Below are 13,677 nucleotides of genomic sequence, written 5' to 3'. Positions count from 1 at the left end.
TCATCACACCCCCAATTTCTAGCTTCATAATCATTACTCTGTCTGACACTCTTTTCACCTCCAGAACACTCTTGACATACTGGTTCTTCAGAATAATTCCTACCCCATTTCTCCTGCCATCCACACCATGATAGAACAATTTGAATCCACCTACGATCCACCTGGTTTTACTCCCCTTCCATTTAGTCTCTTGCACACACAATATATCAACATTCCTTCTCTCCATCATATCAGCTAACTCTCTCCACAATCCAGTCACATTGGCAACATTCAAAGTTCCTAACCTCAGTTCCACTCTCTTTGCCTTCCTCCTCTCCTCCTGCCTCTGGTCACATCTCTCCCCTCTTCTTCTCCTTCTTCAACCAACAGTAACCTAATTTCCGCCAGCACCGTGTTGGCTAACAGTACTGGTGGCAGTCATTGTTCACCCAGGCCTTGACCGATCCGGTATTGAAAATTTATAATGTTCTGGCAAAATTTTACACTGGATACCCTCCTGATGTAACCCTCCCTATATATCCAGACTTTGGACCGGCATGAAGAAACACTAGTTTTTGCATCCCCTGTGGCTGCGTTAAACCTAAGACCCCTAATTGTTTGTTTAATGCTATGATTTTCTAATTAAAGCAAATGGAAAATAACTCTGTTTGGGATTTTTATGCCTCTTTTCTTTTACATAAAAGTTGACTGAGAGTTGCAAGAATTTTATTTTAAGATGGTGTTTGTTGTTGCTCTAGCCAACACTGCAGCCATTACCATAATAGTAAAGTATAACATAGCAGGTATAAATGTACATGTAACTCCCAGCATTGTTGATCAAAGTTTGAACATATTTGAATATTTACTTATTTCGATTTTGAATCTTCAAACCTTTTTTTGGGGAAATTTGACAATGCTAATACACAATGTTAACTTTCTGATGTTGAGCAAACTGGATTGCAAATTCCTGTGCATACCAGCCACGATTTCACTATCAGAGAGACTGTTTAGTGTTGGGGGCAGCATAGTCACGCATCAGCACTCATGTCTGAAACCTGCAAAGGTTGACATACTGGTGTTATTGACAAAAAACTTGTAAAGGCCACAATGTGTGTTCAGAAGAAATAGAGATGATAAGGAAACAAGTATTATGTATGGCTTCCGTTGTTGGCAGTAATTTTAAGATTTTAGTTGTTCTGCATTACAAGGTATATCTTTTAGTGGCAGCCTTTGTGGAAAACAGTTCAAAAGGTAAATGCTGGTTTCCTGCAAATAAATGTTTTATTTGAATGTGCGTTATTTACTGTAGATATTTTATGTAAAATGTACAGTATATTCTGAGGCAGCATGGCGACGCAGTGGGTAGCGCTGCTGCCTCGAAGTTAGGAGACCCGGGTTTGCTTCCCGGGTCTTCCCTGCGTTGAGTTTGCATGTTCTCCCCGTGCATGGGTTTCCTCCAAGTACTCCGGACTCCATGTCCAAAGACATGCAGGTTAGGTGGACTGGCAATTCTAAATTGTTCCGGGTGTGTGTGCCTGTGTGCCTTGTGGTGGGCTGGTGCCCTGCCTGGGGTTTGTTTTCTGCCTTGCTCCCTGTGTTGGCTGGGACTGGCTGCAGCAGACCCTGTAGTTAGGATATAACGAGTTGGATGGATGGATGTATATTCTGGTTTTATTTTTATATTTAGTGATCACTTTTTTGATAATTACTCTGTGGTTTCTCAATTTTAAGCTATATACTGGCCATCAGTAAAAAACGTTCTATTCATTACCAGTTGTGAAATATTTCGTTGGTATTCCCGAGCCACAAGTCACAGCTTTTGTGATAATTGTTTTGTGTTTGATTGTTTTATGTTTTATGCTAATTATGCTATTGTCAGTGTTTTTAGACAAAAGTGACAAACTACATACTCCAAATTAGTCTCAATCTGATTAATCTTTAATATATAACATCCTGTTGTATTGCTATTTGAGAAGGGGGTCTTTAGACATATGTAGATTAAGTGTTATTCTCACTTTTTATAAAATGTGTGATCATTTTGCACGTTCACACATTTCAGACAGTAGGAAGCACACTGCAACTACATAAATTAAAATTCTTTATTTATTGCAAAAATAACAGTTTGTTCTTTAATATAATTTGCTCTGTAACACAAATTTCATCTGTATTTGTGCATGCGTTTTAAATGTTTGAATTAGCTATCATCTTTAAACAGTTCTTTTGAAATGATTGCTCTTAACACAAGCTTCACAGTGGTCTGTCTGCAAGACTGTAGTGTTTGTTAGCTTTAATTTTTTCACCACTAGGATTTTAGTCTTTAGCATGTGCTGTATATGTGAAAAAACTTTGTGAATGTTTTACTTCATGTTCTGAGTGGTAATTTTTGTTTCTATTATAAGGATTATGAAAATAAATGGATTGGAAGTTTGTTCAATTCTCTCAGAAATCTCTGGCATCACTTTTCATGTGCCTGTGTGCTGCTGTAGCCCATCCACTTTGCTATAACTTGTTGTAAGTTCAGAGATGTTTTTCTGCACATCACTTTCATTAAGAGCTGTTTTTTGAGTATTTTAGCTATATTCCCTGACCTCTCTTATTAACAAGGTGATTTCAACCACAGAACTGCTGCTTATTGAATGCTTCTTGGCAAACTCTAACTGCAGTGCGTGAAACCCAAAGAAGGCAGCACTTTCTGAAATGCTGGAGCTGCCATGTATGACACTAATAATCAAACTAAGTTTGTTCATTTTGCGTGTCTTAGCTGTTCTAATGTTTGGTTGAGCTATGAGTAAGCCTCTTGAACAAAAACTATGTCTGCAAGTCATCTACTTTAAATCGCATACAAGTGATTGACTGTTTAGAAAAGCAGGCTATTTTGGTTAACAAACAGGGGTAACAAAATGGCCACAGAGTGTACATCAGATGTTTTTAAACTAAACACATTTATTTTGTCTTTGTCTGTCATGTGCACAGGATGTTTGTGCTGGTTTTGTCAAACATAAATTCTGTTTTTTTAATGAATGTATATTTACATTTGCTAATGTTCCAAATTAAAATAACTATATGAATAAAATAAAACCAAAAATGAAAGCAAGGAAAAAACAGGAAGATCAGACCACACAGCCACTTTTGTGTTTGTTACAGGAGCTGAGGGCCACCTGTCTGGTCCAGAGATAATGAAAGGTTTGGTGGGAAAGTCCGTCACTGTGGAGTGTCCATATGATAAGAGGTACGAGCAGGCAGAGAAGTTCTGGTGTAAGACGTTAACATCTACATGCTACCCTCTGGTCAGCACTGACAACTCTCAGAAACATATGAGGATGTCAATCAAAGATGACAGATCAGGAAGAAAGATCACTGTGACAATGCGCTCCCTCATGAAGGATGATACAGGCTGGTATCATTGTGGGATAAAAGCAATCAACTTTGATGAGACTCACCCTGTATATCTCACTGTGACAGGTAAGGAAAGGTTGTTCTTTAAAGAGGCATCTTCTCTCACATAAACGTTAAAGTAAAACAGAAAAAAGTCTTGATGTTGCTTAAAACAGGATGAAGATACCACATTACATCTGATATGTGTACCTGTAGATGCATCTGAACAAAGAAATGTACGTCTAAGAGATGAACAGAAACTCCATTTAATTTCACAGTTTTTATTTGATTTTTAATTTCAACTACAGAAAGTAAATCATCACATATGAAATACGTAATTTATTGTATGAGCAAGCCACATTGTTTTTTGTCTGTTTGTTTTAGGTGCTGTGGAGAGCTTGGTAGGACCCAAGCGGGTAACTGGAAAGATTGGGAGCTCTGTGAGCATTGTGTGTCTTTACAGTGAAGATTACAGAGATCACAAAAAGTACTGGTGCAAAGAAGACATATTTAGGTGCAGTGAACTGGTCACAACAAACTATAACTCAGAAAAAGAGAGAAAATCTATAAGTGACAATAAATCATCTAAAGAGTTTACTGTGATAATGAAGGAACTAAAGAAAGAGGATGAGGGGCTGTACCAATGTGGAATTGAACATACTTTACTGACTGATGGATCATTCCGTGATGAAACTACTTCAGTATATGTCCACGTCAAAGGTAAGGGGACTTTAGTGTGTTAATTCCTGTAATAAGAGACAGTTTAAAATGAAATATGGAAATGTTAATTAAAATAGAAGTTAATTGAGAATTCATTTTGTGTTGATGGTTTAAATAAAATATTTCATGATTAAATGGTTTTCTTAAGGATTTAATTTTCTGCATTTTCAAGTCTGACAAAGTAGAAGCTGGCATCTGGTTCAGATAAAACAGTGCAGTTAATGAACTTATCAATGGGACATTAGTGAACCACAAAGCTAAGACATCCATGGGTGGGCAAGTGTTTGACAATTATCCTCATAGTATACCGATAGACACTAAAATAAACAAGAAATGAGTGGAAATTCAAATAAAACAAATTAACAACATCTGAAGTCAAAGGAAAACAGAGGAGATAAGCAAAGCCTACCATGATTTATATCTGACATTGAAGTCATTTTGGTGAAACATTGCAACACAACATTTTTAAAAAATTACTGTTCTATCAAAACAGTGGAAATTTTATTTTCTTAGAGATGATACAATGAAGCACACTAAAGGAAATCATGTTAAACAATATGCTGATTATTGAGTAAAATGGTGATGTCAATGATTTAGATAAATTATCAGTATCATTAACTTCCCAAAATATCCTGTATTTTATTTATGAGTTTATTTTAAATTCGCATTTCTCACAATTTATTTGAGTAATCCTAAATTAAATAAGCATATTAGGAAATGGATGAATAGATGAACGTAACAAAGGCTTGATTATGTTGGCCTAGTCTTTGCTTATGTTTGTTTTGGAAAAAGGACCTGGTTTGCACTTTATTTATGGGATCCTTTGGCTTAATTTTCTAGAGTTATTGCAAAGTCTGTTTTACTCTTTGTTTGACATAAAGACACAAAGCTTTGCAGAACCTATATTTTTCATATATAGAGATCTAAAAACAAAGTTGTTTTTTTGGTTCTATGTATATTCAATTTGTTGACAATGCAAAACCTAGTATGATTACAGATTTCCTTTTACTGTGGGGGACAGAATCACAATAAGTTCACAGCATTGAGATTTTGAACTTGAACTTTATTTCCAATCAACATAATTGTTAGGATTTTCCCTTGCTATCACATTAAAACAAATAACAAAATACATTGAGTTATATAACATAATATACAATACATGACACCATCAAAACATTATTATTTGCAGTAGTAAAAGAAATGCACAACACACACATATACGATATATGTATATGTTGTCGGAGATGACTGGGGGGACGACCCAGCCGGGATGCACAGGAGGACCAGAGGACGGCTTATGCCTTTCCCAGCCCATTTGGGGGTGACCGCCCTGGTACCTTTGGGGGCCATGGGTACAGAGTTTTGAAGCTCAACCCTGTAGGGGCCCGTGGTCACCACCAGGGGGTGCCCCTATGCCTTTGGAGCCCTGGACCTCAGCACTTCCACCACATTATTATTATTATTATTGCTGGGAGGAAGAGGAGCAGGGACACCCGGAGTGCTTCCGGGGATGCAACCAGCACTTCCACCACACTGGGGTATGACGGTGGAAGATTGCCGGAACACACCTGGAGCACATCCGAGGGATTATAAAAGGGCCAGGACTTTGGGGACTTGGGGTTGTGTGGCACTTGTAAATATGGTAAATTAAAGTGTGTTGGGTGACATGAACGTGTCTGCCTGTTTGTGAGACGCCCGCCCTGCCACAGACAGACAGACACTGAATGTCTCGAATACACACACTTTTATTAAACACAACACTGCACAGTGCCACAACCGGCCAACTTAGTCTCTTTCTATGCTTCTCTCTCTCTCTCTCTCTAATTCTTCAGCCACTTTCTCCTCCTCCTCAGACTCCTGTCTTCTCCCTCCCGACTCTTGTCCCGATTGGAGTGTGGTGACCTCCTTTATACAGCACCCGGAAGTGCGTCAGGTGCTTCTTGATTAGCATGCGGCAACACTTCTGGGAGTGATGGAAGTGCTGCATGCCGATTCAGCTCCTCTTCTGACAGCACTTCCTGTTGTGGCGGAAGTGCTGTTGACCACCGTTCTGGAGCTGTCAAGGCCCCCCCTGGCGGTGGCCATGTTCTTCCACAGGGTGGAGCATCCCGGCTCCATGGCCCCCATGCAACCCAGTAAAGCTGCCCTCTCATGTTCCGACGAAAATACTGCCCCTCTTCTGGTCCTTTCCATCTCCCGGCATCCCAGTTGGGCAATGTCCCCGGACATCTGTCACAGTATATATACATATTCTGTATAAATATATACCCATCCATCTATTCATTATCCAACCCACTATATCAACCCACTATCCCAGCCAACATAGGATGCAAGGCAGGAAACAAACCCAGGGTGTAGAAACCGCAGGGCATATATATATATATATATATATATATATATATATATATATATATATACTAATAAAAGGCAAAGCCCTCACTCACTCACTGACTCATCACTAATTCTCCAACTTCCCGTGTGGGTGGAAGGCTGAAATTTGGCAGGTTCATTCCTTACAGCTTCCTTACAAAAGTTGGGCAGGTTTTATATCGAAATTCTACGCGTAATGGTCATAACTGAAAGCTGTTTTTCTCCATTTACTGTAATGGAGATGAGCTTGAACGCCGTGGGGGTGGAGTTTCGTGTGACATCATCACGCCTCCCACGTAATCACGCAGTACATAGAAAACCAGGAAGACCTCCAAAAGCGCTGAAGAAAACATGCATTATATAATTGAGAAGGCAGCGAAACAATAAGAAGCGAGCGAGTGACATATACAACCATGTTCATGAGTTCTGCTACTTCGGAAGCAAAGCACGATGTAAACCTACACTTTAAATTATGTTCATAGACAGGCTGCCGCTGGCGTTTGTAATTTAGTACCTGCCCATATAAGGCTGTCCGTCAGCGGCAATCCAATAGCAAACTGCCACTAAATATTCACGGGTGAAGGACTGTGCTTATGGAGAGGAAGATGAGATGGTCAGGGTGGTGTTTGACACAAACTCAGCGAAACTGCGAGAGAAAGTTTTAAGTGCCAGGACTAAGGTAACATTAAATACAGCCACGGACATAGCACGAGATAGCACCAGCACAGCTGGGAACCTTCGATGCATGTACACCGAGTGGCTCACGTGAACTGACGCAGTGCAGAGATACGCGGGTATATATATATGTATATATATATTCCGATCTACATACTCGAATAATGGATACTTTATTCGATATTATTCATTTATTCATGATTGTTTTGGTAAAGCCATACTCAGTGTATTCATTAGATGAACGGTAAAAAAGTAAGAGCGAGGGGAGGATGCAGGCTGTAGTGCGCGTCAACTCTATCTGAATTGCGATCACATTTCAAAAATATATCTTTTCAAGTTCTATTTAGTCCATATTTGTCAAACTCAAGGGCCACGGGCCACATCCGGCCCGGCGTGTAATTATATCCGGCCTGCGAGATCATTTTATAAACTGTATTATTGTTATTAATGGCCCAGGTATATGAAGCGCTGGTAACACAATAAACTACAGATCCCATAATGCAGCGCTTCAGCTGCCTTGCCAAACACTTACCGCGTTAATCAAGTCTAGCTTATGATGCTGCAAGTTATTGCGAAGCTAGCTCACACGATGCTGGAGAGAAAGTTCATTCTGAAAATAGAGCCTTTAAAAGCGATGGGAGGCTGAGTATATGTTTACTGAACCCGTGTGTCTCATTTGTGGAGCTAATGTGGCTGTAATTACAGAATTTAATCTAAGACGGCACTACGAGACAAAACATCAGGGTAACCTGAATGCAATGCAGAAGATACAGAAAGCAGAATAATTAAATAAGAATCTGACACTTCAGCGGACGTTTTTACCCGTGCACAATCACAAAGTGATTTCAAGTGAAGCTGCTTTTATGGGAGACACAAATGCACCAGTGCAACTTTCCCCTCTCTCCCTGTTGCCAAGTAATGTTAAACCAAGTCGTCACTATGGTGTTCCCAAATACGCACTTTGCTGATAAACTGAGCGCACTGAGTTTGCACGGCGCTTTGGTGACTTTGAAGAACAAAAAAAGTCTGTCTACATTCGGCTTGAACCTTGTGCATGTTTGGTAGCACATATCTGTGTGAGAAGCACTTCTCAGTGATAAAGACTAACAAAACAGCACACAGGAGTCGCCTCACTGATGAGCACCTGCAATCCATCCTGAGAATCTCCACAACACAGAACCTCACACCAAACAGAAACGAACTTGTTGCCAAAAAGATGCCAGGCGTCCAGCTCTAAAATGACATATGAGCAAAGACAACTGAATGATTTGATTTGTTATTGCTGAAAGGAACACATTTTATTTATATTTCCAGGTTTTGTTATGCAGCATGTTCATATTTGAATTTGTATAATTTTGACAGGATATACTTTTATGGAGAGCAAAATCTTTTGGGATATTTAAAATCTAAGTTTATTTTTTATATAAAATTACATAAGAGTAAAGAAATTTGAATGTTTGTTCTTTTAATGTTTACTTTATTTCTAACTTGTATAATTTAGACAGGATATATTTTAATGGAGAGCAAAATATTATAAGTTGTTTAAGGTTTGAGTTGATTTATTCAGGAATAATATTCCTGTCTGTTTTTACCATTCCTACCAAAGATATTTCTGTCGACTAAATAAAAATTACTTCTATTTAAAATTTAAATAGAACTTGAACAAATACGATAGTTCATAATATCCACGCAGACTTGCACGTAAGAGCGGGAGTTATCCATTTTAACAAGCAGCGTATTGCACTGATAATGAAATAGCTGTGTGTGTATATATGTAGATATGTATGTATATGTATATATATGTTTATATATGTGTGTGTGTATGTATATATATATATGTATTTGTGTGTATATATGTGTGTGTATGTATGTATGTGTGTATGTATATGTATGTGTATATATGTAGATATATATGTATGTATATATGTGTATATGTATAGATATGTATATATATATATGTTTATGTGTGTGTGTAAATATATATATATGACAACAACACTCATCACTCACAACAGTGACAAAACAATTACATTGACAATCATGTTACGTTATTTTCAAAATGTTTCCTTTTCTTTTTCATTGTTTCTTTAACACACTTCTTCTCCGCTGCGAAGCGCGGGTATTTTGCTATATATATATATACTAGCAGAATACCCGCGCTTCGCAGCAGAGAAGTAGTGTGTTAAAGAAGTTATGAAAAAGAAAAGCAAACATTTTAAAAATAACGTAAGATGATTGTTAATGTAATTGTTTTGTCATTGATATGAGTGTTGTTGTCATATCTATCTATTTATATTATATATAAATATATATAGCAAAATACCTGCGATTGGCAGCGGAGAAGTAAAAAGAAAAGGAAACATTTTAATAATAACGTAACATGATTGACAATGTAATTGTTTTGTCATTGTCATGAGTGTTGCTGGTATACATATATATATATATATATATATATATATATATATATATATATACATATACACACATACATATATATACATATACAGTATACACTTACTGTATATATATACACACACACATATATACATACTGTATATACAACATATACATATCTACATATATACTGTATATACACATATATATACAAATCTACATATATATATCTACATATATATATATATTAGGGGTGGGACTCGATTGAAAAAATTAATCCAATTAATTAGAGGCTGTGTAAGAATTAATCTTGATTAATCGTATGTAATCGCACGTAAATTTGCCCCAAATCGCAAATGTTTTTTTTTTAATTTAAAACGGTTTTAGTGGGCGACAGAATCAAATAATAGACATGGACATGAATATTGTAAACTGAAGCTGTTTTAATTTCTGAAAAAAGCTTTTAAACTGCATTTGAATTCAAAACAGAAACAAAAATATCATCCCTGGTTAAAATTGGGCAGACTTAAAAATAAAGTGGTAGTTTAAGTACTTTAAGTACATTTTCAGAATAGTATTGTCTTTAAATAATAATAACCAAAATTTCACCATAAAGTGCAGTTTTTCTTCTTAAAAAAATAAGTCAGAAACATAAAAGGTAATTTGACCAGCTTACTCTTTAAACTCTGAGTAACATTAGCCAAAATTATTTTGTACATTAGGCTAAAACAGTGTGATCATTGAACATTTTGTAATTAGATGTATTTAGAATTACTAACGGTCACGGAAGTCCAATGATCCCCAGTAAGAGCCACAAAGTCCGCTTTCTGTAATGCATCTAATTTTGCTTGCTTTTCAGTGTGCACAAAACCATGCTTTTATCAAGGCTTCGCTCGATTAGTCGAAATGATCAATCGTAGGAACGCGCTTTATTCCGACTCTAACATTTTTGTAGCTGTGATGTGTGCATCAGTGTAATGGATGTACCAGGAAATCATGCATTGACAAAAGTTCCCGTTTGCTTGGAATTGAAAGTGTGATTAAATGCGTTATTTTTTAACGCGTTATGGAGTACATGCATCAAGCTTCTCAGCTGTGCTTGTGCTAAGAAAGGGAAAATTTTAAAAATAACGTAACATGATTCTGCGTTAACCTAATATTTTTCATACGTCCCAAACCAAGGAGATGGGAAGGTAAAATGAATCGGTAGCGTACATAGTCAGTACATCCCTCTCGGGATCGAACCTCGAATGTCGGCGTTAGAGGCTAAGACTCTACAATTGCCACCGCTTGTCTATGCTAAAGTATGTATTGTAGATCGGGGTATATATATACATTTATATATATACCCGTGTATCGCAGTGGAGAAGTAGAAGTTATGAAAAAGAAAAGGGAACATTTTAAAAATAACGTAACATGATTGTCAATATACAGTAATTGTTTTGTGAGTGTTATTGAATGTTGCTGTCATCAAGGATTTGATTATCATTATTTCTTTCAATCAGGCTCGTATTTGTAGGATGTGTTCAAGTTACATTCCGTGTTTGTCAATCGTTGTAAAGATAAGAGGTTTCATTCATCGATTAGTTCCTTACTGCATCAATAAACAGCTCGTCTTCCTTTTTATCTGTGATGTGACAAACTGCATGCACGGGTTTTTTTTACACTGTCTTCCTTTAGCAGGACATTCACTTTTTCCACCGTGTGCTTTGTTTCCTCAGTAGCTGCACTTATGAATATGATTGTATGTATAAGACGCTTCATATTTTTTTGCTGCCTTCTCAATTGTGTAATTCGGTTTTTGTTCAGCACTCTTTGGAACTGTTGCTTTTGTCTGCGCATTGCGTCCAGTTCACGTGAGCCGCTTGGTGTTCTTGCATCGAAGGTTCCCAGCTGTACTGGTGCCATCTCGTGTAATGTCAGCTAAGACCCGGCACTTAAAAGTTTCTCTCGCAGTTTCAATGAGTTTGTGCCAAACACCACCCTGACCATCTCATCTTCCTCTGCATAAGCACAGTCCTTCACCCGTGAACATTTACCGGCAGTGTTTGTATTGGATTGCCGCTGATGGACGGCCTTATATGGGCAGGCACTAAATTACAAACGCTAGTGGCAGCCTGTCTATGAACTTAATTTAATATAAACTTACGGTTCACGCCGTGCTTTGTTTCCGCATATGCATCATTTGCTTCATAATGTTTTCTGCCTTCTCAATTGTGAAATGGCGTTTTGTGCTTGGAGTTCTTCCTTGTTCTCTACGTACTTACGTAGGAGGCGTGATGATGTCACACGAAACTCCCCCCAGGCCATCTCCAACTCAAGACTCCATTACATTATATGGGGAAAAATAGCTTCCAGTTATGACCCTTATGCATAGAATTTCGAAATGAAACCTGCCCAACTTTTGTAAGTAAGCTGTAAGGAATAAGCCTGCCAAATTTCAGCCTTCTACCTACACGGCAAGTTGGAGAATTAGTGATGAGTCAGTGAGTGAGTGAGTGAGTGAGTGAGTGAGTCAGTGAGTGAGTGAGTGAGTGAGGGCTTTGCCTTTTATTAGTATATATATATATATATATGTATATATATATATATATATGTGTATATATATATATATATATATATATATATATCAGCGCCCTCCACAATTATTGCCACCCCTGGTTAGGATATGTTCTTAAGATTCTAATATATTCTTTGTTTTCCCAAAAAATATAGGCTCCCAACACAAAAAAGAGAAAAATCTAACCTTTAATTGAAGTACATCTATTCATTGGGAAAATAAATCCCACATTAAGAAATACGTTTTTTAAATTAAATCATGTGTGCCACAATTATTGGCACCCCTGCTGTTAATATTTCGTACAACCCCCTTTTGCCAACAAGAAAGTACTTAATCTTCTTCTATAACATTTCACAAGGTTAGAAAATACAGAGACATGGATTTTTGACCATTCCTTTTTGCACAATTTTTTTAGATTGTCCAGAGTCCTGGGTCCTCTCCTCTTCAGCCACCCCGCAGGTTTTCAATGGGGTTGAGGTCTGGGGACTGAGATGACCATAGAAGGAACTTGATTTTGTGTCTGCTGAGCCATTTTTGTGTAGATTTTGCCATGTGTTTAGGGACATTATCGTGCTAGAAGTCCCAGTGACGACCCATCTTCAGCTTTCTGGCAGAGGCATCCAAATTTTGATTTAAAATGTACTGGTATTTAAAGGAGATCATGATGCCAAGCACCCTAACAAGGTTCCCAGGGCCTTTGGAACAGAAACAGCCATACAGCACCACATATCCTCCACCATACTTTACAGTGGGCATGAGGTGTTTTTCCTCATACTCATTCTTGGATTCACGCCAGACCCACTTAGAATATTTGTTGCCAGAAAGCTCAATTATTTTAGTCTCATCTGACCAAAACACACAGTCCCAGCTGAAACCCAGCACTGCTTAGCAAACTACAGACGTGTACATTTGTGATTATAGGTGAGAAAATGCTTTTTCCTTGCATGTTTCCCAAACAGCTTGTTGGCATGGAGATAGCGTCTTATGGTTGTCATGGAGACTTTGTGACCCCCAAGATACAATTCTTTGGTGCAGTTCTCTAATAGTGAGCTCTGGAGAATGTTTTACTTCTCTTACCATCCTTCTCACTGTGTGTGGTGGCAAGATAAACTTGGGTCCTCATCCAGCCTTATTTGTCACTGTTCCTGTCATTTTACACTTCTTTATTATTCCTCTGGCTGTAGATACAGGTGGGTTTAGGCGAGGAGCTATTTTCTTGTAGCCATTACCTGACTTATGAAGGTCGACGCACATCTGCCTTACTTGAACAGCATGTTCTCTTGTCTTTCCCATGTTGAAGAGTGGCTAAGAGCAATAGGACTCTGTGTCACATCATATTTATACCCCAGGGACAAAGGAAGTCATTAATTACTAAGTTCCAATTTACTCTGATCAACTTTAAAAAATAAACTAGAAATTAAGTGCTTCAATTACATTTATTTTATAGGAATTGTTAGGGGTGCCAATAATTGTAGCACAAATGATTTCATGTAAAATATGTATTTCTTAATGTGGGATTTTTTTCCCAATGAATAAATGTACTTTAGTTAAAGGTTGGATTTTTGTCTTTTTTGTGTTGTGAGTCTATATTTTTTGGGAAAAAA

At 37.7% G+C, this 13,677-nt stretch overlaps 1 protein-coding gene across 1 annotated transcript; it reads left to right on the top strand.

Annotated features, from left to right (window-relative positions):
* Window positions 1-3,122: 3,122 nt before the first annotated feature.
* LOC120520649 (polymeric immunoglobulin receptor-like) lies at window positions 3,123-12,550 on the top strand (the record flags this gene model as incomplete). Its single annotated transcript, XM_039742862.1, has 3 exons — window positions 3,123-3,441; window positions 3,739-4,074; window positions 12,489-12,550. Coding segments are annotated over exons 1-3 (684 nt in total), but the record flags the coding sequence as incomplete, so codon positions are not given.
* Window positions 12,551-13,677: the final 1,127 nt, after the last annotated feature.

The sequence above is a fragment of the Polypterus senegalus genome, unplaced genomic scaffold (genome assembly GCF_016835505.1).
Source record: "Polypterus senegalus isolate Bchr_013 unplaced genomic scaffold, ASM1683550v1 scaffold_4299, whole genome shotgun sequence".
Taxonomy (NCBI): domain Eukaryota; kingdom Metazoa; phylum Chordata; class Cladistia; order Polypteriformes; family Polypteridae; genus Polypterus; species Polypterus senegalus.
Note: the sequence above shows the minus strand (reverse complement) of the source record. Positions and strands in the feature narration are given on the sequence as shown.